Source organism: Puma concolor, chromosome C1, assembly GCF_028749965.1.
Source record: "Puma concolor isolate L17-30 chromosome C1, mPumCon1.1.hap2, whole genome shotgun sequence".
Lineage (NCBI taxonomy): Eukaryota > Metazoa > Chordata > Mammalia > Carnivora > Felidae > Puma > Puma concolor.
The window spans coordinates 93,179,032-93,202,993 of NC_141674.1; the positions used below are offsets into that span (position 1 = coordinate 93,179,032).

Here is a 23,962-nt window from a genome sequence, read left to right on the forward strand (position 1 = left end):
AATTCATTTTATTCAGTAGCCATTTAGTGAGTGTGAGCCAACTTTGAGCGAGCATTGCTCTAGAGATCCAGCAGCAAACGAAACAAAGTTCCTGTTGTTAGGGTACTTTATGCTGTGCTGGGAATCAGAATTTCAGATATATTGCCCCAAACCTCAGCTTAGGCCTGCTCAGCTTAGGCCTACTGCATAATATGTGGAAACCCAAACTGATCTGCTGGAGTAAGCCAAAAAGAATGAGAGGGAGAGGGAGGGAAGGAGAGGGATTTTTTTTTTCTCTCGAGACAGAGTAAGCCACCCACTGACAATGTGGCCTAATGCCAGACTCTCACCAACCAGATAAGCTGTTTCATCCCTTGGAGAGAACCAAGGAAAGGGAGGAAAGAAACCAGAGCTGTTCTTTCCAACATACCCTAAGTTTGAAGGGTGGGATGGAAGCCCCATTATCTGTGAGTCAAGACAGAAATTCAGGGAGAAAGGGTGCAACATCATAGCAAGGTGGCCTTAAGGTGATTCTTGATGGACCTTGTGAGTCAGGATGTCTGTGATAAACCAGTCTCCCCCGGCCTTTTTCTATGCATTCATTCATTCTTTCTTTCCACAAACGTTAACTGAGGGCCCACTATGTACTGGGCATCATTTAGCTGATGGGGACACAAAATCAATTAAAGTGTAATCCCTACACTTGGAGAACTGATTGTGTCTTAGGGAGACCAATGCATAAATCAGTGGTTACAGTTCAGTGTAACAAGTGCTTTGAGAGAAGGATTTGCAGGCACAGAGTGGTATGAGAGGAAACCTCTCCATCAGGCTGGGGTCAGGGACAGCCACCTCCAAAGGTGACTGTTTTCTTAAAGCTTTCCTTTTTCATTTGTTTCCCATGTTTAAACATATTTTATTTATTTATTTTTTTAATTTTTTTTTTTAATTTTTTTTTTTTTCAACGTTTATTTATTTTTGGGACAGAGAGAGACAGAGCATGAACGGGGGAGGGGCAGAGAGAGAGAGGGAGACACAGAATCGGAAACAGGCTCCAGGTTCTGAGCCATCAGCCCAGAGCCCGACGTGGGGCTCGAACTCACGGACCGCGAGATCGTGACCTGGCTGAAGTCGGACGCTTAACCGACTGCGCCACCCAGGCGCCCCTGTTTAAACATATTTTAGAGTATTGGGGCGCCTGGGTGGCTCAGTCGGTTGAGCGTCCAACTTCGGCTCAGGTCATGATCTCCCAGTTCACGGGTTCGAGGCCTGCATCTGGCTCTGTGCTAACAGCTAGCTCAGAGTCTGGACTGAGACAGAGTCAGTCTCGGATTCTGTGTCTCCCTCTCTCTCTCTGTCCCTCCCGTGCTCGCTTGCTCTCTCTCTCAAAAATAAATAAAACATAAACAAAAATTTTTTTTTTAATTTTTTAGAGTATAGATTTAGCTTCTCTATTAGTTTGCTAGGGCTGTCTTAACAAAGTGCCACAAACCTACTTAAACAACACAAATTTGTTGTCTCCCCGTTTTGGAGGCCAGAAGTCTGACATCAAGGTGTCAGCACAATTGGTTCCTTCTCAGGACTATGAGGGAAGGATTTGTTCCAGGCCTTTCTCCTTGGCTTATAGATGGTGCCCTTCATAATCACATGGCATTCTACCTCGAAGTGTATGCCTATGTCCAGATTTCCTCTTTTTATTTTTTAATTAATTAATTAATGCATCATGAATTTGCATGTCATTCCTTATGCAGGGGCCATGCTAATCCATATCATTCCAATTTTATTATAAAAAAAATTTTTTTTTGATGTTTATTCATTTTTGAGAGAGACAGAGACAGAGCATGAGCAGGGGAGGGGCAGAGAGAGAGAGGGAGACACAGAATCCAAAGCAGGCTCCAGGCTCTGAGCTCAGCACAGAGCCTAACGTGGGGCTCCAACCCACCAACTGTGAGATCATGACCTGAGCTGAAGTTGGATGCTTAACCAACTAAGCCACTCAAGCGCCCCGTGTATCATTCCAGTTTTAGTATATGTGTTGCCAAAGCAAGCACAAAATTTTCTCTCTTTCTAAGGACACCAGTCATATTGGATTAGGGCCCACCCTAATGATCTCATCTGCACTAATTGCATCTACTATGACCCTGTTTTCAAATAAGATGACATTTTGAGGTACTAGGGGTTAGGACTTCAACATATGAATTTTGAGGGGACTCAATTCAACCCCCCAACAACCCCCAATACTGTACTCATTTTTCCTGGTTCTCCCATCCCCCATGTGGAAAGAGCTGGTTGTCCTAAAATACTGCAGGTTACTTTTACTAGCCTTGAACCCAGAATTACTTCAGAGCAGAACTGCCTCTGCAGTCTAACCAGGAAGCAGGGGAAGGGTCCTGTAGGACCTCGAAGGCCTATAGGAGAAATATGGCAGGGATGTGCCCTGTAGAGGATGAGTTGAGTCCCTGTTTCCTCAAACAGGGCCTTGCCTGTATAACCCACGTGTGTCTAGAAGTTGCTGGTTTCTGCTCATATGCTATGCAAGCAGTTTTCTAATGCCTTCCAGGTGGGCCTTATTACAGCACAGATCCCCAACACAAAAGGATACTTCTCAAGCTTTCTCAAAAGGATAACCCTGAAAAGAGGAAGGCATATTTCTAAGAACGTAGAGGGAAGTTTTTGGAGACACTAAAATGACTGCTCTAATATATGACCATCACACTTGATACTTTCCTTTCTTCCCTTTGATTTCGAGTGGAATGAAATTCTGCTCTTCTAGAATCAGTTATGACCTAAAAACACTTACAGAAAAAGTCTTAGCAGGTGTCAGAAGTAAAGAAGGGAACGGTGTCTGGCTGTCTCAACTAGTAGAGCATATGAGTCTTGATTTCAGAGTTGTAAGTTCAAGCCCCATGTTGGTGTAGAGATTACTTAAAAATAAAATCTTTAAAAAAAAAAAGTAGGGGTGCCTGCCTGGCTCAGTTGGTTAAGCATCCAACTCTTGATCTCAGCTCAGGTCTCAATCTCAGGGTCGTGAGTTTAAGCCCTACATTGGGCTCTGTGCTGGGCATAGAGCCTATTTAAAAAAAAAAAAAAAAAGTAAAGGAAGGATATTGTTGAAGCTACTCCGTTCAGCTTCATCTTTCGATAATAGAATATTTGACCTACCACTTAATAACATATCCGTAGGGCCCTTTTAGCCCTGCACATTTATAATCTCATTTAATTATTCAATTACTTGTTGTGTGTTCACTGATCCATTCAGTGAATGAATGAATACTTATTTAGCACCTAATATGTGTTAGGGACTGATCTTATTAGATCCATTTTACAGACGTTAAAAAAAAAAGTAAATAACATATTAAATAACATGGATAAGGTTGCATAGCTAGTTATGAGTTTGCATAGTCAACGGCAGATGTGTTACCCTAAGTCCCGATTTTATGCTCTAAATGCTTGCAATTATCCTACTATCATGGTACGTCATCCTCCAAGCTCTGCAATGTTGTTAGGCCAGATCTTACTTGGATTTTCGAGGCTACTGCAAAATCTTAATTGTTTCTCAAATATCTAGGTCCTCGTGCCCCTGCCAGCATTCAAGTCTCTCTTGACGGTGGGGCTCTGAAGGCTTCTGTTTCATGGGCCCCAACGGAAGGAGCTTTCAACTATACTGTGATGGCTTTGAGTGACTCTTCGGAGCTGAGCTGTAGTACGACTCGCAGTGCCTGTACTATCTCCTCCCTACAGTGTGGGACTGAGTACCTAATTTCAGTTTTAGCAAGTAATGATGCTGGGTCTAGCAAGTCAACTTCATCAGAGGCCCTAAAAACTGGTATGTAAGCAAGAGTGACTGTGGGGCTGGTAAGCCAGTGTGACTGCCATAAGGGAAACAAATAACCACCTGATAATGTTGATAATGTTCCAGAACATTCTAGAAGCCTGGTCTAAGTGAAAGCATTGAATGGGACATTCTAAGGAGGTTTTTTTTTTTGCTTTTTTTTTTTTAATTTTTTTTTCAACGTTTATTTATTTTTGGGACAGAGAGAGACAGAGCATGAACGGGCGAGGGGCAGAGAGAGAGGGAGACACAGAATCGGAAACAGGCTCCAGGCTCTGAGCCATCAGCCCAGAGCCCGACGCGGGGCTCGAACTCACGGACCGCGAGATCGTGACCTGGCTGAAGTCGGACGCTTAACCGACTGCGCCACCCAGGCGCCCCTAAGGAGTTTTAATGTGATAGTAAAACTGGATATCACACATTGGAAAAAGCACATCTTTGAAAATTAGGAGTCCTGGCTCCTATTCTATTCTTTCATTAATTGATTTTCTTTATACTTTGTAAAGCTGTAAAAATTCTAGGATCCAGTTGGAGTTATACATAGGTTTAACTGTGCAGTACACACAGTGGCCTCTTCCTTACATCATGTTTTGCAGACCTATGCTGGGAGGGAGCTATTTGTTAAATAAAGGTGGGCAGTCTATAATTCTGAGTATGTGTTTAAATATCTTCCTATTTTCATCTTATCAGAAAAATGAAGGCTTACATATGTGGAGGTTTACTCCTCTATTTAGAAACATTTCTGTGTTTTGGTGATGGGAACTAACATTTAGTGAAGACCTACTATGTACCAGGCACTATAAATACATCATTTTATTTATCTTTCATGACAACTCAATGATGTAGGCTCTATTATTTCCATTTTCAGATAAAAAAAAAATTTAGGTCTGATGTAATTTTTCCAAAGTCACACCAATAATAAGCGTTAGAGCTAGGATTCAAGCCCAGGTTTGCCTGATTTTAGTCCTCTAAGCCAAAGAAAATGTAGATAATCACAATAATGTCCACTTTACCCAACAGAGAGAACTATGTCATCCTGAGTTTCAAAGGCTTCTGAACAGAGAGGAAAAGAGCCATCACCAAGCTGATGCAGTGTATTTTACAGGGAAAAAATAAGCCAAGCCCTCAGATACACAGTTTCTTTTTTTTTTTTTTTAACTTTTTTAAAAGTTTATTTATTTATTGAGAGAGGAGAGAGGAGAGAGGAGAGAGGAGACAGAGAGAGAATCCCAAGCAGGTCCTGTGTTGCCGGCACAGAGCTCAACATGGGGCTGGGTCTCACGAACTGTGAGATCATGACCTGAGCTGAAATCAAGAGTGGGATACTTAACCAACTGAGCCACCCAGGAGCCCAGATGCACAATTTCTTATAGTTATGTTAAATTAAGGTCACTGATAGCAAACCTGGTGATTTGGCCTCTCTTTTGACAGTTATAATTTGCTGCAGACAGCCTATTAGAAATGGTTATGAGGTTGGAATAGCTGAGAGTGAAGGAAAAGATAAGAATACACTTTCAAAAGCATAGCAGATCCAAGTTAGTCATTTAATGCAGGAGAGAACCCTCCAGTGTTTCCCAATCTTGGAGGCACATTAAGAGCATCTGGGGAGCTTTTTAAAAATCCACCTAAGATCAACTAAATCAGAGCTTCTGGGAGTGGAGTCTGGTATGACTAGTTTGTAAAAGCTCCTCACTTAATTCTAATGTGCAGCCAGGGTAAAGTGCCACTGAAATAATCCTGCATGTTTACAGTTGGGTGGCATCAGTTTGCGTATAAAACAATCAGTCATGGGACGCCTGGGTGGCTCAGTTGGTTAAGCGTCCAACTTACGGCTCAGGTTATGATCTCATGGTTTGTGAGTTCGAGCCCCACATCGAGTTCTGTGCTGACAGCTCAGAGTCTGGAGCCTGCTTTGGATTCTGTGTCTTCCTCTCTCTCTGCCCCTCCCTCGCTTGTTTGTTCTCTGTCTCTCAAAAATAAACAGACATTAAAAAAAAATTGTAAAACAATCAGTCATGATCATGGGAACAGCCCAACTTACCAATAAAAGAACTATGTTTCGAAAGTGCTATGTGTTTCCTGGGTCCCAGAATTGTGAAATATATTTTAGGAAGATTCCACTAAAGATGGCTAAAATTTTAAAAGCTTAGATCTTGAAAGAATAAACTTCATTTGAAGTCATCCCTTCATTCTATGCTGATCCTTGCATTGTCTTAACACAGAAATGAATGCAATGTTAACCAAGGTGATCCATACCTATTTCTTTTATTTTTTTAATTAAAAAAATTTTTTTAATGTTTATTTATTTTTGAGAAAGACAGAGTGTGAACGGGAGAGGGGCAGAGAGAGGAGAAGATGCAGAATCCAAAACAGGCTCCAGGCTCTGCACTGTCAGCACAAACTGTGAGATCATGACCTGAGCCGATGTCAGACACTTAACCAACTGAGCCACTCGGGCGCCCCATCCATGCCTATTTCTGACATTGTCTAGCATGTATTGTGTGAGATAAGTTTTACAACATGTGAGAATGCCTTGTTGGTTTGCACATACTGTTTGATTTATTCCTTGTCCATGGCATGTGATATTCTGGACAATTGCAAAGGTATAAAGAAAATCTCTTGCAGGACTCTCATAGCTGTTCATTATTTACTGTTTCCTAGTTGCTTGTGCACCTGGAAGAGTGACCATCCAAGAAGATCCTCCGGGCCACCTGTCTGTGGCTTGGTCCAATGTAGATCTGGGTGATTACTATGTGGCCTTTGTGAAGAGTGATGATGGCTTGGAAGTCCACTGCAACACATCCCTCACCCAGTGCAATTTCTTATCTGAATGTGGCTTCACTTACTTTATTAGTGTTTTTGCCTATAACAAGGCAGGGCAGAGTCCTCTGGGCGATGTGTTCAATTATACCACAGGTAAGTTGCACTTGATGCTTGTGAAGGGAGTTCTGAGTTCCCTGAACTCAGCAGCAGCATAAATCACCTTTGCGATAACTGACTGACATAGGTTACCTGGGAGTCATTCCAGGGTCAAGAACAGAAAGAGAATCTCTCCTCTCACATTCTTTCCAGAGCAGGAAATTTTGGGTTCATGGACCCAACCTTAACAAGATGCAAGGCGTAGAAGTGAAAAGAGAGCAAAGAATATAGTCGTACATACCTGCTCTGAAAAATTAAACCCTCCACCATGATCTACTGAGTGTTCAGCACCCTGTGCAAGGTGCTGAAGGGGACACAGTCCTCCTGTCTCAGGAGTTCACCCTTTCCCCGAGACCTGAAAACAGAGATGCCATGGCAAAGGCACTGCCTGGTGTGGAAGGCTCTGCAGCAGGACACCTGTCCTAACTTGTCCTAATTGTCCTAACTTGACCTCTAACTCATTTGAAAAATGGGGATAAAGACATTACCTTGCTAGTTCCTTAGTATCCTTAGTATGCAAAATGGGACAAATAATAATGAGAGCATGAATATGAAATAGGTCTTTGCATGTGGTAAAGCACAGTGCAAAGCATTTTTTATTAGCATCATTATTACCATTATTCTCTTCTACTAGGCTTGGATCTTCTAGGGAGCAGGGACTGTTTTATTTACCTCTTCATCCTCAATGTTTCTTATACTGTGATTGGCATATGGGAAATGCTTGATGTTTGAAGAATGAATGGAGTGAGTGATTTAAACTTAACCATATTTACAAATAAAAACATAATATCATTGTGTATAACTAGCTGGATTACAATAAATTTTATCAAGTTGAAGGAATCAAATAATTGATGCCTTTGGAAAATGGAATAAGAGGCTATCAATCAAGTCTCAAGAGCACAGGAGGGCCTTCCAGAAGGAGTGACCTTGAACTGGATATTTAAGGATGAATGGAATGTAGGTGGGGCAAGGGCATCCCAGAAAACTCCAAGCCATGCTAGACATTTGTCAGAATTTGTCCATGACATAGTATAGGGTCTGTTCTAAGATGTACTAATACAATGATCCTTCCCCCTCCTGCAGCCCTCAGTCTTATCTGGTTAGTGTCTGGAAAGACTGATAGGATTGGGAACTTAGACTAGGTATAGTTTTTATCAGGCAGAAGAGAGGAACAGCATTTCAGTAGAGGGTTAGCAGTCTTCAAGGCATAAGGAAATGAGAGCACGTGTAGGGTGGGGAATTGAGGGAATTGGTGAGGGGAGGCACAGCTGAACATGTAGGTTGGATGCAGCTTGTGATGACCTTGGACATCATGCATAGAGGATTTATCCTTTATGTAGTGGGTGTTAGGCCAAGATCACAGCTGGAAAGACCTGTAGGAGGTTCTTGGAGCAACTTAGGAGGGCTGTGGCAGAAGCTCTGGGCCCTGGGAGATCAGGACTCAATGCCCTCCTCTGACATCCTTGTTCCTTTACTGACCTCCATTTTCTCTCTCTGCTCCTGCTTTCAGCCCCCTGTTGTCCTAGCGATATTAACCCTGTGTTGGTGTCCAGTGACAGAGTAGAGATTGTCTGGTCTCCTGTCCGTGGTGCCGAACTTTATGAAACCAAGGCTGTAGATGGGTTCAAAGTGGTTGAGTGCAATGACACCGCGCCTGCTTGCACCCTCTCCGCTCTAGAGTGTGACACCAAGTACAACGTCACAGTGTATTCCTTCAGCGAAGTCCGGGGCAGCAATATGTCATGTACTTCCCGATTTGTAACCACAGGTACGATACAGCTATGATTTCCTTCACTGCTGTCTGAACTATTCACCCTGGCTATGGGCATGCCCTTCATGATGGGCATTCAGCAAGAACTGTAAAACCACTCTTTGTGGGGACCATCAGAGCCCCTCTCTTCCTACAGAAGGGCAGAAGAGTAGGTAGAACAAGGGAAGTGGGGGAAAAAAAAAACAAAAAAGGAGATCATGGGGAGAGTGGAAAGCTTCCTCAGTAATTACTTCAGCCATTCAGTTCCTCTGACTTTTGGGGGGCGGGGGGGACAGGGAACTCTCCGTATTCACACCACGAGGGTTAAGACTGCAAATGTTCATCTTAATTACTTTTGCTTTTGGAGTTCAAAATGCCCCTTAATATTTTCCGGTGAGTCTGATGCTAAAAGAACCTAATACCATGTTTCCACACAAAGGCTCTGTGAATCTGGCCTACATGCTCATTATGTTTGAAAGCAGGGATGATCTCATGTTAGGGCGGTGGGGGAGGCGGGGGTGGGAATCACATTTAGACCAGATGGCACACCTGATATTTTTGACTCACACTGTTTCAATTAATAATCCAAAATCGCTTAGCTCCTTGCAGTCCCGAAATAAAAAACGTTTCAAAGGATGCATTCTCCATGATTCGTGTGCACTGGCGATCCACTAATGACGATGCCACTTACACGGTGACTGCCCAGGGGGAGAAAGGGCTGTATCGGTGCAGCAGCACGGGAGAGTCCTGCGTGGTGGGGAGCTTGCCCTGCGGCTCCGTGTTCTCCGTCACTGCGGTGGCTGAAACACAGGCAGGGCGGAGCCTGCCCAGCTTCAGTGTGCCCCTGGAAACAGGTAGGTGGCAGCCTCCATCCTGAACGTTGACTTCAGTGCGGTCCTTAGAAATCGTTATGACATGAACTTTCTTATTTCGTTGACCCTGTGATAGGAATACATTATACTCTCTGGCCTTTCAAACAGCCCAGTCTTAGAAAATAAAACTTGCCATGTTTGGACACAGTTTCTGTAAAAATAGCATCAAAAGACTCTAATATATTCCTATGCTGACATCAAAGGAGGAATACATTGACGCTGCAAAACATTGATTTGAATTCACATTCCTCCATGACATAATCTCCCGAAACAACGAACAAGTAACCAAATGAGCTGGCTTATGTTTTCTTTCTTTGGCTCAGCCGTTTAAAACCTTTCTGTGTAAAATGCTTTCTGAATTTCAGTTTTCTGGTAAAAGGGGAGAATGGATTGCTCGGGTGGTTGCGAATGTTAAGTTAGTTAATGCTGCAAGCACTTACTTAGCATGGTGCCTGATGCATACACAGTAAGAGCTTGATAAAAGAAAGCTGTTACAGCTTCAAAGCACCGTGTGTGAGTGAAATTTAGCAAATTACTTAAAGCTTTTGGACATTTTCTCTTATATACAATGGATGGCACTTTGGACTATAAAAGTTGAAATGTAAAAAGCAGCAGAATAGAGACCATGCCCAATACTCAGGAAGATTCTAGATATCCTATATCCTGTTTAACAATCTCTGAAAATTTGAGAATTGGCTGTGATATTCTTAGGTGGCTAAAAATATTGCAAGCTTTTATATCAATTAAGTACTATGAAATGCATGAAAAAGGCAACATACTTTTAATTGCAAAGGCTGTGAAATGTTACATTGTGAGAAGAAGTGAATACAGCCATTGCTTTGAAGTTTGCAACTGGAATTGTTAAAGTTGGGAAACAACAAAGGATTTCTTTCTTATTCTGAAAACATTGGGAGGAAACTCACATTATCCACAGCCAGTTAGTGCTCCGCCTTCTTGGGGAAAGCAACCCCAACGTAGAGTTGATGTTAAATGATGTATCAGAGGAAATGAGATTGCGCTTAACAAAAGGAGATTTTGCTTAATAATTAAAGATTTGAGAAATGCAGGATACTGAATGGTATACAGACAAAATACCATTCTCTGTCATTTTCCCACAAATAACCCTCAGTGGAAATAAATCCCCAATTCTTTCTCTTCTTCCCCACCTAAGTGCCGTGCTGTCCAGCTGGTCTGACAGTAACTCAGGTCACCCAATCAGTAATCAACGTGAGCTGGACTGTTGGGACCGGGGCCCAAACCTATGTGACAGTTCTGGAGTCACACACCGGACAGTCTAAGTGTCTCACCCATCAAAACCAGTGCCTCCTGGGATGTATCACATGTGGCGTCAATTACACAGTGGCATTAAAAGCGATTAGTGCCACTGGGTTGACTGCAGACTGCACCTACCAAAGTTATTTCTCTAGTAAGTGAATTCTAAATTCCAGCTATGGAGTATCAATATGGACTTCGACTATTTTTTTTTAAGTTTATTTCTTTCTTTATTTACTTACTTATTCATAATTTTTTAAAGTTTATTTATTTATTTTGAGAGAAAGCATGAACTTGAGCTGGGGAGGGGTAGACAGAGGGAGAGAGAAAGAATCCCAAGCCGGCTCCTCACTGTCAGTGCAGAGACTGATGTGAGGCTCAAATCCACGAACTGTGAGATCATGACCTGAGCCGAAATCAAGAATTAAATGTTCAACCAACTGAGTCACCCAGGCACCCCTAAGTTTTTTTATTTTTTTGAGAGAGACGGAGAGAGCATAAGCAAAGGAGGGGCAGAGAGAGAGAGGGAGGATCCCAAGCAGGCTCCAAGATGCCAGCACAGAGCCGACATGGGGCTCAAGCTCACAGAACTGTGAGATCATGACCTGAGTTGAAATCAAGAGTTGGAGGCTGGGCCCAACTGACTGAGCCACCTGGGTACCCCAGGACTTTGACTATTAGCAATCCAGACGTAAGCCCATCCTTCTCATTTAAAAAGATCCTGCATCTCCATTCTGCTAGCATTATAAATTCAGATTATTTTCTAAAATGTTTACAAGTTTCCTCTTGACTTAGAACCTCAAAGCGTCAGAGGCTTCTGTTGGTGGTTGATGAATTGATTCCCTTGGTAACATGGTTCAGGTATACTTTTTCTGAAGGCAGGACGGATTTATACGGCACAGCTACCCACTGCACAGAGTAATTCAGTCTGGCAGTTTCCAGAAAGCATTTAGGTCACACATTCTATTTGTCTTGAATTCTTTTCTTCTCATTATTATTATGCTATCACCTCTCTCTTCTAAACCACTCCATCTCCTTCAATGGTTTCTTATTTCAACAGGCTGAAAGAGCACTGTCTACTGACAGTATTGTATCTTGTTCTTCACAAAGAGCAAATCATTAGGGAATAGCAGGGGAAGGTAGTGGGTATGGGGTTAGCAAATAAGATTGATTCTCTTGTGTGAATCTAGTCCACTGAAGTGACTGTTTGGGGCATGCTTTTGAAAAAAGAAAAGAAAACTCCTGAAAATGCTTTTTTAATGAGAAAGTACAATCATTAGTTCACCATGTCTGCCCCAGGGCACGGGATGGGAGAGCTAAAATATAATTTTGCCTCCCCACGGGCAGTAGAAAAGGTCTTCAACTAGGAGTCTAAAGATACAGCTTCTGGGGCGCCAGGGAGGCTCAGTCTGTTAAGTGTCCGACTCTTGGTTTTAGCTCAGGTCAGGATCTCAGGTTATGAGATGGAGCCCCACGTGGGGCTCCACGCAAGCCTGCTTGACATTCTCTTTCTCCCTCTCTCTGCCTCTCCCCACCCTGACGCCACCTCTCACTCACACACTCTCTCTCTCCCTCAAAAAAAAAAAAAAAAAAAAAAAGAAGGTTCTTATAAGCTTCGTTGCCTTATCTTCCCTAATGTTTCCTCATTGGTAAGAGAAATTGTAATAATTATAATGTGAAAGCATTTATAACATGCTCCACATACGTAAGCTGTTTCATACTTTCTTTGGGAGCATTATCTTTCATTAGATTTACTGCCTGCGTTCTTACCCTGATATCCAGTTCTGGGAATATGGCCCACTGCTTATCTTCACATGTAAAAAAACCTTTCTTTAAAAGAAAGAACAAATCAAATGAACCTGATTATCTATAACTGAATGTTTTAATCATCATACAACAACATTTTAATTCTTATTACTGAGTAAGCCACCATTCGGTGCCCTGCTTGACACCTGATGTGTGTAGCCTGCTCAGGGCATCTAGCAAAGAAAACAGTAGGACCTAGTGAGCTAGCATGGACAAAGTGTGGATGAGCAAAGCCTGGTCACTTGACTCTTGTGTAAGTGACTACTCCCCAGGTGTCATGCTACTCAGGTCAGCAAAATAGGTATTTTCAATTAAAGCTGATAGCAGTTAATGGGGCACCTGACTGGCTCAGTCAGTTAAGCATCCAACTCTTGGTTTCGGCTCAGGTCATGATCTGGCTTCATGAGTTGGAGCTCCTTGTGGGGTCTGTGTTAGCACAGAGCCCACCCGGGATTCTCTCTCTCCTTTTCTGCCCCTCTCCTGCTCGTGCTGACTATCTCTCTCAAAATAAATAAATAAATTTTTAAAAACCTGAATGCAGATGATTTAAATTCAATCCCACTAAAATCTTGTGGAACTAGGGCATTATGAAAGATCTTAACAAGGATTCTATACACTTGGCTCACATTTGTATACAATACATATCTGCCAAGTGGAGATTTTTTGTAATGTTTTTTTTTTTTTTTTCAACGTTTATTTATTTTTGGGACAGAGAGAGACAGAGCATGAACGGGGGAGGGGCAGAGAGAGAGGGAGACACAGAATCGGAAACAGGCTCCAGGCTCTGAGCCATCAGCCCAGAGCCTGACGCGGGGCTCGAACTCACGGACCGCGAGATGGTGACCTGGCTGAAGTCGGACGCTTAACCGACTGCGCCACCCAGGCGCCCCTGTAATGTTTATTTTTGAGAGAGAGAGAGAGAGAGTGCAAGCAGGGGAGAGGCAGAGAGAGAAGGGGTACAGAGGATCCAAAACGGGCTTTGTGTTGACAGCAGACAGCTCGATGCGGGACTCGAACTCGAACTCATGAACTGTGAGATCATGACCTGAGCTGAGGTCGGAAGCTTAACCAACTGAGCCACCCAGGCGCCCCACCAAGTGGGGAGTTTTGTGTTTTTTTTTTTAATTTTTTTTAATGTCTTATTTATTTTTGAGAGACAGAGACAGAGTGCAAGTGGGGGAAGGGCAGAGAGACAAGGAAACACGGAATTTGAAGCAGGCTCCAGGCTCTGATCTGTCAGCACAGAGCCTAACACGGGGCTCCAACCCAGGAACAGTGAGATCATGACCTGAGCCAAAGTCAGACGCTTAACTGACTGAGCCACCCAGGTGCCCCAAGTGGGAACTTTTTAACTCACTGTTGTTCTCCATTAACAATTCTTGGCTCACCTCAGCATCACACATGGATTTCTAATCATGTGGCCTACCCCAGAAAGAACTTGAGTACCCCTTCGAATAATGCTCTAATCATATATTATTTAGGTTACTTATCTTGTTTCCCCACTGTAATAAAGGCCATGTTTATCTATGGTGGAATAAGTGATTTGTGTCTGTTTTTATCCTCAGGTGCCTGCTGCCCTTTGGGAGTGAAATTATATAGGCTGAGCCCTAATGGCATCCGAATCTACTGGCAAGCCTCCAGGGGCTCTACCAATTATAGCACTGACCTCTACGGTTCTAAAGGCATTTTCACCTGTGCACCAAGAGCTGGCCTCAGTTTTTGTGATGTCACCAAGATACCCTGTGGGGATGTATATACCGTGATGGTCTCACCAGTTGCTGAGACAGGAGTGAAGCTTACTTTCTGTCCAAAAAAAATCTATTCAGGTAGAGCAAGTTACAATGCTTTATTTGAAACTAACCCTGAACTCAATCTGTCAGTTAAGACTCAGAGCAATCACACTTATTTGCTATGTTAGGAAGGTCAAAGAGGTGTGAAATTTCTATATGCGGCAGGCAGATTCTGGCTACGGGGATCTCAAGCTTCTTTGCAACTGTGATGTTTTCTTATTATATGATTTGGAGACACTCCTCCCCTCACTGTCCCTTTCTTTTTCAGAAAAAGGACCAGATGCTTGCTGTTGAAATAGTAAAGCAGATTTAAAATGATTTTTTGCTTTGAGATTTGGGAATCGGTTTTTAACATAGTCTCAGAGATCATGATAAACACCCTGAAATGTTGGAAATTAAGAGACTTGAATCTTTATCTGCACAGGTTCGAGAAGTTGGAGAATCAGGGGAAAAAATGAATTTATAAATCAGAAGCTAGCTTTGGAAATATGAGTGGGCAGGCAGTCTGTGGTCACAAAACATGACTGTCAGCAGCTGCCATCTCACCAGAGCTGGCAGAAAAACATTAGCAATTCCCCTGTTCTGTCTTCCAGCACCTTCTGCTACCTTGCCCAGAGCATAGACATATATTTTTCATATATTTCTAAAAAATAAATTTTAAGAGAAGAGATAAGGCCCTAGAACTTTATAGGTGATCACAGGAAGAAGAATAAATACTGACTCAGAAACCTTTACTGATAACCAGAATCTAAGAATTTCTAATTATGTATAGGTAACAGGAAGGCTCAAATGGCCCCTGGAAAGAACCAGGCCAGGTCTTCTTAATACTGTTCTTGCTGCCCTTGGCTGTCATGCTCTGATTCCTTGTATTTTCATTATCTTGTCCACAGAACAAGCTGGCCCAAAGTACTGCCCTATGGGAAGGGACAGATCTTAGGAAAAAGAGACTCAATACCAGTGTTTCATCATGTTTGTATTGTTTTGTAATTTATCAAGTGTTTTCACATTCAGTATCTCATTGAATGCTCAAAATAACTCTATAAGGTAGATTCAACAACACGTTTTATTAGCTCCAACGTATAAATGAGAAAATTGAGGCTTCCAGCCTCTCAAATCTCTTATCTATAACTCTTCTAACCTCTAAATTCATATTCAAACTTGATACCTCTACCTGGAGGTGCCCCAAGGCATTTCAACTCCTCAGGGCAAAAGGGAACTCCTGATCTTCTGCAGTTTCTAATCTTCCTCCCTGCATCCTTATTTCAGGTACACAAGCTAGAAATCCTTCAGTCAGAGGTGCTTGGGTAGCTCAGTCCGTTGGGCCTCTGACTTCGACTCAGGTGATGATCTCACCATCCGTGAGTTCAAGTTCTACATCGGGCTCTGTGCTGACAGCTCAGAGCCTGGAGCCTGCTTCAGATTCTGTGTCTCCCTCTTTCTCTGCCCCTCCCCCACTAGTGCTCTGTCTCTTTCTCTCTCTCAAAAATAAAATAAAAACATTAAAAAAATGTTTTTAAGAACCCTGGAGTCAGCTTCAGCCTCTCCTTTACCCTCCATATTTAAGGGGTCTCCAAATCCTATCCTATTCACTTTGTGATGTTTTGGGGTTTTTAAAAATATTTTTAAAAAACATTTTAAGTAATCTCTACACCCAGGGTGCCTGGATGGCTCAGTGCATTGAGCATCTGGCTCTTGATTTCAGCTTAGGTCATGATCTCACAGTTTGTGAGTTCGAGCCCCACCTTGGCCTCTATGCTGACAGCATGGAGCCTGCCTGGGATTCTCTCGGGATTCTCTCCTCTCTCTGCCCCTCCCCTGTTCTATCAAAATAAATAAATAAACATTTTTTCAAAAACTTAAAAGAAGAAGAGTAATCTCTACACCCAACATGGAGCTTAAACTTACAACCCCAAAATCAAGGGTCACATGCTCTACCGACTGAGCCAGCCAGGCACCCCACAATGGTTTTTAAATCTAACTTCTCTTCTCTCCTACACCTACTGCTATATGATAGGCCCTCACCACTTCTCCCCGAGACTACTGCCCCAGTGTTGTCTTCTGGAGCTCATGCCAGCCTCCATGCTATTATCAGAGTTGTCATTTCCGGACACTGATCCAATTATGTTTCCTTTATGCTTCAGAATCCTCAAAAGTGTTCCATTGCCCCATGGGATAAAAGTCAGTACTTAGAGCATGGCATTCAAAGCTCCTCACAGTCCATCCATAGTTAGTCTTCCTACACTTGCACTGTTCAATAGATATTTAACACAAGCCATGTATGAAAAAATTTAAATTTTCTAGTAGCCACATTAAAAAATTAAAAACAAATAGGTAAAATTAATTTTTTAAGTTTATTTATTTATTTTGAGCAGGGTGGGGCAGAGAGAGAGAGAGAGAGAGAGAGAGAGAGAGAGAATCCCAAGCAGGCTCTGTGCCATCAGTGCAGAGACCAACATAGGCTCGATCCCACAACCCTGAGATCATGACCTGAGCTGAAATCAAGAGTCAGATGCTTAACCAACTGAGCCACCCAGACTCCCCAGGTAAAATTAATTTAATTATATATTTTAGTAATCCAACATCTCCAAAATATAATTTCAACATGAAATCAATGTAAAAATTTCACATTATTTTTTTCATACTAAGTCTTCAAAATCTGGTGTTCATGTAATACAGCATACCTCAGTTCAGACTAGCCACATTTGGAGCCCTCAGGAGCTACATGTGACAGGTGCCTGCTGTGTGGAACTACACAATTCTAGGCTCATTCCACAATATCTGTCCTAAGAGGACTCTATTCTCTAGCATAGCCGCATGGAATCATTCCCACACACCTGCCCTCACCACACACATATACCGTGCCGTACCATGCTTCTGAGCTGATGCAGTACTCTTCTCTTTGCCTGGGATTCCACCTCTGCCAAGGGAATTTCCTCTTCTCTGTTAAGTCTTCTCCAATTTTTAAAAAAATGTTTATTTTTGAGGAAGAGAGCGAGCATAGGGTGGAGGAGGGGCAGAGAGGGGGAAAAAGGATCCAAAGCAGGCTCTGTGCTGAGAGCAGAGAGCCTGACTTGGGGCTTGAACTCATGAACTGTGAGATCATAACCTGAGCCGAAGTCAGACCCTTAACTGACTGAGCCACCCAGGTGACCCAAGTCTTCACCAATTTTTAGAGGCTGATTAGTCTTTGTGCTCCCTCTTTTGTGGCCCCATATCACCCTTACCTTTACCCCGCCATACAGCTGTGAGTTGACAATGTGTTATTTCCCCTAATAAATAGTAATCTCTGGACTCTCAACACATAGCACATAACTATCTCCAATATATTTTAAATTAAAAAATGAATGAGTTTATGTGTTTGCCTATGATCCCACAGCCAGTATGTCAGCCACTAGAAGACCTTGTTATCAGAATACCCTCGGATTCGGAACGCCTGGGTGGCTCGGTAGGTTGAGTATCTGACTCTTGATTTGGTTCACAGTTCGTGAGACTGCCCCTCATGTCTTGCTCTGTGCTGACAGCATGGAGCCTACTTGGGATTATCTCTCTCTGTTCCTCCGCTGCTCGTGCTCTCTTTCTCTTTCTCAAAATACATAAATAAACTTAAAAAAGAACTCTATACCCTCTGGCGGGGTGCCATAGCAACCTGTAGCCATTCCATATTAGGAATGATGGGTGTTTAGACTCAGGGAATCTGCTTTTGCTCCATTTCTCTGGTAAAAATCAGGCCTCTGAGGAAAGTTCTTTCTTTTTGTTTTTTGCGTTTCTTTTTTTCAATATCAGTGATGCCTTCCTTTGATTATTAGGACGATATTATAAATGATAATAATGACCAATATTTATTGAGTGTATTGCCAGGCACTGTCCTATTAACTCAATTGATTCCTATAACCACCTTATGAGGTCGGTGTTCTTATTCTTTACCACTTTACAGATAAATTAAGGCACAGAAAAGGAAAGTGACTTGTCCAGGGTCATACTGCTAGCTGTATCCTCTTATCACCCAAGCCGGTTCTTATTCATTCTTTGGTTCACTTTTCCACTATTCTTTTTTTTTTTTTTTAATTTTTTTTTTTTAACATTTATTCATTTTTGAAAGACAGAGAGAGACAGAGTGCAAATGGGGGAGGGACAGAGAGAGAGGGAGACACAGAATCCGAAGCAGGCTCCAGGCTCTGAGCTGTCAGCATAGAGCCCGATGCGGGGCTCGAACTCACGGACTGTGAGATCATGACCCAAGTTGAAGTTGGCCGCTCAACCGACTGAGCCACCCAGGTGCCCCACTTTTCCACTATTCTTAAAGCTATACCTTCACCATCTTTTTTTAAAGTATCTTTAATATTTTAAATATGTCAGTTAATACATATAAATGCTTTTGTTGTTATTCATTCCAGTAACCTGCTCTGGAAGTACACTTGGAATGGGTAAGTCCTTTTTCTCATGGATGAAATAGAATTTTTGTTGTTGCTCTTTAGGGTGACGTAATGAAGCTGACTCTTTCTGTGATGTGAGTGGTTCCTGCCCTCCCCTCCCATAACCGTTTCCCCCTATTAGAATGCCTCCCCTCAGATTCCACCAGTTGAAATGAATTCCTTTGCATTCGGAAGTCTTTTCAGTCTCCCAGGATCCCACGGGAAAATGTAAATACGTGTCAGAGAGGCTGCCGCTTCCTCCTTCATTTCAGAGACTGGTTCCCAGCCCTGCTATACGTTGAGTCATCTTCTGGAGAGCTTAAAAGTAACTGACGCCTGGGCTTTATCCCCAGAAAGTCTGATTTAATTGGTCTGGGGTAAGTCTGGGCATCAGGATTTTTCAAAGCTCCTTAGGTGATCCTACAGCGTAGCCAAGCCTGAGAACTGCAGCTTTAGAGCAGGCCTTCTCAGACTTTATTGTGCATGCAAATCACCCGGGGTCTTGTTAAAACCAGATTCTGATTTGGTAGGTGTGGGAGGATCAGAGACTTTGCACTTCTAACAAGGTCCAGGTGATGCCGGTGACATTGATGCTGCAGGTCGGACCACCTAGTAGCCAGGTGTTAGAGGGAAACTGTTAACAGCCTGCAAAGAGCAAGGATGTCTGCTTTGCATTTACATGGGTGGCTATGCCAGTGGAGGAAAAGAGGGTGCTGAAGGGGGAGTTGGAGTAAGGATACTCTCACTACCTCCTTGGCTATGCTCAGAACTGACCTCCCCTGGGCTATTCTAGGTCCCACATGGAGGCTACTCTTGGGCAGGGCATGACCACAGAGCTGTGTGTGCTGGCCCAGTGAGTAGCATGTGCTGCTTTAAAGGAATCCTTGCCACATCTTCCAGGGGCCTGCTTGGTTTGGGGCTTTGAGAAAAACCCCAGGGAGTATTATCAACCCCAAACTACAGATAGGACATACACACACACACACACACACACACACACACACACAGTCACATGCCCATTCAGACATGGCTGACTTTAGAGGGTATGAGTGGAAATGAAACCTTCCCATCGGTAAACACCACAGGAAAGCCTCCCAGACTGGGCCAGCTCCCCATCCAACACTTCCTTCCATCGACAGGGATTGGGTCTAGAGTCTCTCTCCACTGCCTGTTCTCCAGGTCCAATGCCTCTCTGAGCACAGCAGGACGCATGCTTTCTAATTCTTGTCCCACCTGCAGATCTGAAATAAGCACAATCCCTATTAATTTTTAAAAGTGTTCTGTCTCCAGCAACTATAGGGAAACCTGCCTGACTTATTAAAAACAAACTGTGAGTGGGCACCTGGATGGCTCAGTTAAACGTCTGACTCTTGATTTCGGCTCAGATCATGATTTCACCATTTTGAAACTGAGCCCCGTGTCAGGCTCTGTGCTGAGCCTCTGTGCTGAGTCCTCATGACCATGAGCCCTGGTCTTCAGTGAAATGTACACAGGCCTGGATCTGCATTTTTGGATCCTATATTCAGTATTATGGCAGTATTTAACCAGTGTTTCCCTGAGACCCAGAGGGGTGGTAGAAGGGACTTGGGGGCCTCTCGGAGGAGAGGAGTGGTATGTTATAATACTGGCCTTTCCTAACATTTTGTTAAAGAAAGAGTTGCAATGGCTCTTTAAAAAAATGCTTGAAAACCATCATGCTTAGACTTTGCTACTCATCAGCATCACCAGAAATCTTGTTCAAAATGTAGTCTCGGGGGTGCCTAGCTGGCTTAGTCAGTAGAGCATGTGACTTGACCTCAGGGTTGTGAGTTTGAGCCCCACCTTGGGAGTAGAGATTACTTTAAAAAAATGTAGATGTCTAGGCCTGTTGAGGTGGGATAGGGTCTGGGCCTCTGCAGTTCTATCAGTTTCTCAGGTGATTCTGATACTCTGGAATTTGAGCAGTAGTGCTCTGGTCAATACTCTCCCTCCCCTCTTCCTCTGTCCCTCTGGGCTGCCCCAGGTTTTCATTTCTCCTTCCTTAGTGAGGTTCAGGCTTGAGCCTGAAATCTGACACTCTCTTCAAGTAGATCCTGAAGCACTCTCAAAAATAAGAGTAAGGCAGATCACTTGAGAGTCTCTACATCATACAGAATTCATTATTATCTAAGGAGGAATTACTGTTGTCTCTCGGTTTGGCATTTCTCTTCCTTATACACAGGACTAATCAGATTGGGTTGCTGGGGGACATGGGGCTCCCAGATACACTAAGGGAAGCCTTGGGAATCTTGTTGGTCTAAGACTTTTGGTCTTCCTTGGCTTTTGGATTACCCTGAAGTTTTCTAACAACATGAATGGATTGTTTAAGAGACAGATCTGGGTTCAAATCCCACCGCTATCACTTACCCTTCAGCAAGTTGCTTCAACTCTCCCTCAGCCTAGGTTTCCTGAAAATTGGAATAATGAATTCATCAGATGTTATAAGGATTAAATAAGATATAAACTGTTGGACACAATGAGAGTTCCATAGTAAGCACTTACTTAATAAATGGTAGTTATTTTTTTAATTTTTTAAAAGTTTATATATTTTTGAGAGAGAGAGAGTGTGCACACGTGTGAGCAGGGGAGTGGCAGAAAGAGAGAGAGCGAGAGAGAGGATCCCAAGCAGGCTCAGCACTGCCTGTGCAGAGCCCAACACGGGGCTCTGAACTCATGAACTGTGAGATTGTGACCTGAGCAGAAATCAGAAGTCAGACACTCAACTGAGCCACCCAGGCGTCCCTAAAAGGTAGTTATTACTAATTCAAGATCAGTTCAAGCTCATATCATGCTGTATTATATTATGTGCCAGTTATTAACATTTTAATGTGCTTCTTGTAAGATATTTGTGTTGTAACCTCAATCCTCATAATACCCTAATTGATTCATTCTCAGAGTATGGTCCCAGGGCCAATAGCATGAGCAACATCTGGGAACTTCTTAGAAATGCAATTTGTGGGGCTCCACCATAGACCTAATGAGTGATGAGTCAGAAATTCCAGGGTTGGGGCCCGGCAATCTTTGTTTTAACAAGCCCTCTGAGTGATTCTGATGCACACTCAAGTTTGAGAACCACAGCTCTAATTCAAAGCAGCCATTCTGATGCTTGAAATGTGATGCAGGTTGGAAGGTAAGAGGGAAAACCACCTGGGGCAAGGGGGCTCTAACAGGAAGTAGTTTGACATCCCTCCATGGAGGCATTGTTTGTCCTCAGCATCCAACCTGCTTCCTTGTCACTCACACTTTGGGGGGAATTTTCCTCCTGGAAACTCCCTCAGCAGTTAAACAGATTTATTATGTTGTCCCTACACAGACCCCCGAATCAATAAGATTAGGTAGCTGTCTGAGAGCCCAGCAAATTGGCCTGGGGTAGAGGGGGAAGTGGAAAGTTCTTTGTCCTGAGTCAGGAGTCTGAACTCCAAGAGACCCTGGGCAGGTTCATTTCCTGAAGCAACCTGGTTAGTTAGAACCTGCTGGTTCGTTTCTTCTTGACCTTTGAACAGTTCAGACCGTCTTAATTTCCGGTTTACTTGCTGTGAAGTGCTACGAAAACAGCCTTTCAAGTCAAAAGACTAAGCTAGATTTCAGAGATATTTGAGGGCTTTTTAATTTAAGAAAATGTCTGCATATTTAATGTATCTTGTGGCTTCTTCCCTTCCTTGCCCTTTCAGTGATTTACCGAGGGAAAAGAAATGCAGAATAACACACTGAGCCACAGACAAAAACAGAGGCTGGACCTAGTGAGTAACTTCAATTGAAATGGTATGATTCCAAGGCAAAATTTTTTGGCTTTGTTCAAAAAAATTCTTCCCGTATCTTTTGCAGAGTTGACTCGATTGTTAGTGCGATTAGAGGTGGAAAAGCTCTATTACAATACAAAATACCTCTAGGGTAGGATAAGCTCTTTTGGCCTTTAGATTGCAACTCAGACTCCACTTCCTGAAGGCAAGCAAGGTCAGGTGTGTCCTCACCTGTGCAGGAGTTCAAGCTCTGATGTGGAGAGGACTCAGTTGAGAAATGAATCCAGAAAGTCCTCTGGAAGGCTGCCAGAGTGAGCTAGCATGCTGGGAAAGTTCTGGAAACGTGAAAGGTCTGCTGAGAAGGAACTCTTTCTGAAATTTCACATCCAGACACCACACAGACTTCAACACATCCACTTTATAGGTAGTTCACAGACACCCTTGCCAAGCATCCCTCTCTCCGTTCAAAGGCTGCAAATGTTCACTTGGAGAGCTTGAAATCAAGCCACCACACAGAGACACTGCTCATCTCAAGACAGACCCCCAGCAGGACCTTGGCATAGTTTGGAGAGCAACAGCTGCCAGGGCAACCTGTAGTAACAAACACCCTCATCTTAAGTTCAGAGGAAGCCAAGTTGCTGGTAGTGTTCGCCGAGACAAAGCATCGTGTGATGGTACCTCTGCGCAAGCATCTGGGAAAGCCAAACTGCCAGCCTGTTGCTAGGAGGATTGCAGTCATGGTTTTGAGTGAGCAAAGACTTCGATGGAGGAATGGCCAAGGCAAAGCCTTACACTGTGGCAGACTGACATCCATGCATCTTTTTCAGGGAGGACCATCGATCTTGCTGGTGGTATCCCCCACTCACACTGTGCTATTTTCACCTTTGGAGAGGAAAGACAATGATATATAATATAAATTTGTCGGGGGCGCCTGGGTGGCGCAGTCGGTTAAGCGTCCGACTTCAGCCAGGTCACGATCTCGCGGTCCGTGAGTTCGAGCCCCGCGTCGGGCTCTGGGCTGATGGCTCAGAGCCTGGAGCCTGTTTCCGATTCTGTGTCTCCCTCTCTCTCTCTGCCCCTCCCCTGTTCATGCTCTGTCTCTCTCTGTCCCAAAAATAAATAAACATTGAAAAAAAAATTAAAAAAAAATATATAAATTTGTCATACCTAGAAAAATGTTTGTCCTTTGAATGTCAATAACATTATTAAAAAATAGTGTGAGTGGGATTGCATAACACACATGACCATAGTGCTACTCCCCAAAAGCATAGCCATGGAGCCAAGAATGTCTGTAGTTGGGTACAACCGTAAAACTCTGCCCAAAGGGAAGTGGGGCATAGAGTTAAGGCTTGAGGTAAGCTGGGGGGGGAGGGGGGTGAAGGAACTTTTTTTTTTCTATGCCTCCTTTCCCTTTCCATGTAAGACTGATGGGAGATACATAATGTGACACTGATAAGAGATACTCCCCAGGGCATCTGCTCTTGAAAAGGAGGCAAGACACAGGTCTCAAAAAATGGAGTTTGCTGCATCAAAGAGCACCAGAGAGGAGAACTGAGTTTAATTCACTTTTGTTCT

At 43.3% G+C, this 23,962-nt stretch overlaps 1 protein-coding gene and 1 pseudogene across 1 annotated transcript in view; one reads left to right on the top strand and one right to left on the bottom strand.

Annotated features, from left to right (window-relative positions):
- The window catches only part of FNDC7 (fibronectin type III domain containing 7), a 30,329-nt gene extending 7,025 nt beyond the window's left edge, over positions 1-23,304 (top strand). Inside the window, exons 5-13 of the mRNA XM_086717728.1 lie at positions 3,545-3,802; positions 6,470-6,724; positions 8,238-8,495; positions 9,077-9,331; positions 10,521-10,775; positions 13,993-14,253; positions 18,612-18,641; positions 22,319-22,387; positions 22,473-23,304. Of these exons, the coding sequence (XP_086573854.1) occupies positions 3,545-3,802; positions 6,470-6,724; positions 8,238-8,495; positions 9,077-9,331; positions 10,521-10,775; positions 13,993-14,253; positions 18,612-18,641; positions 22,319-22,350 (1,604 nt within the window). The 3' untranslated portion in view covers positions 22,351-22,387; positions 22,473-23,304. The remainder of the gene's footprint in view (positions 1-3,544; positions 3,803-6,469; positions 6,725-8,237; positions 8,496-9,076; positions 9,332-10,520; positions 10,776-13,992; positions 14,254-18,611; positions 18,642-22,318; positions 22,388-22,472) is intronic.
- LOC112849100 (U6 spliceosomal RNA) lies at positions 1,682-1,776 on the bottom strand (annotated as a pseudogene).
- Positions 23,305-23,962: the final 658 nt, after the last annotated feature.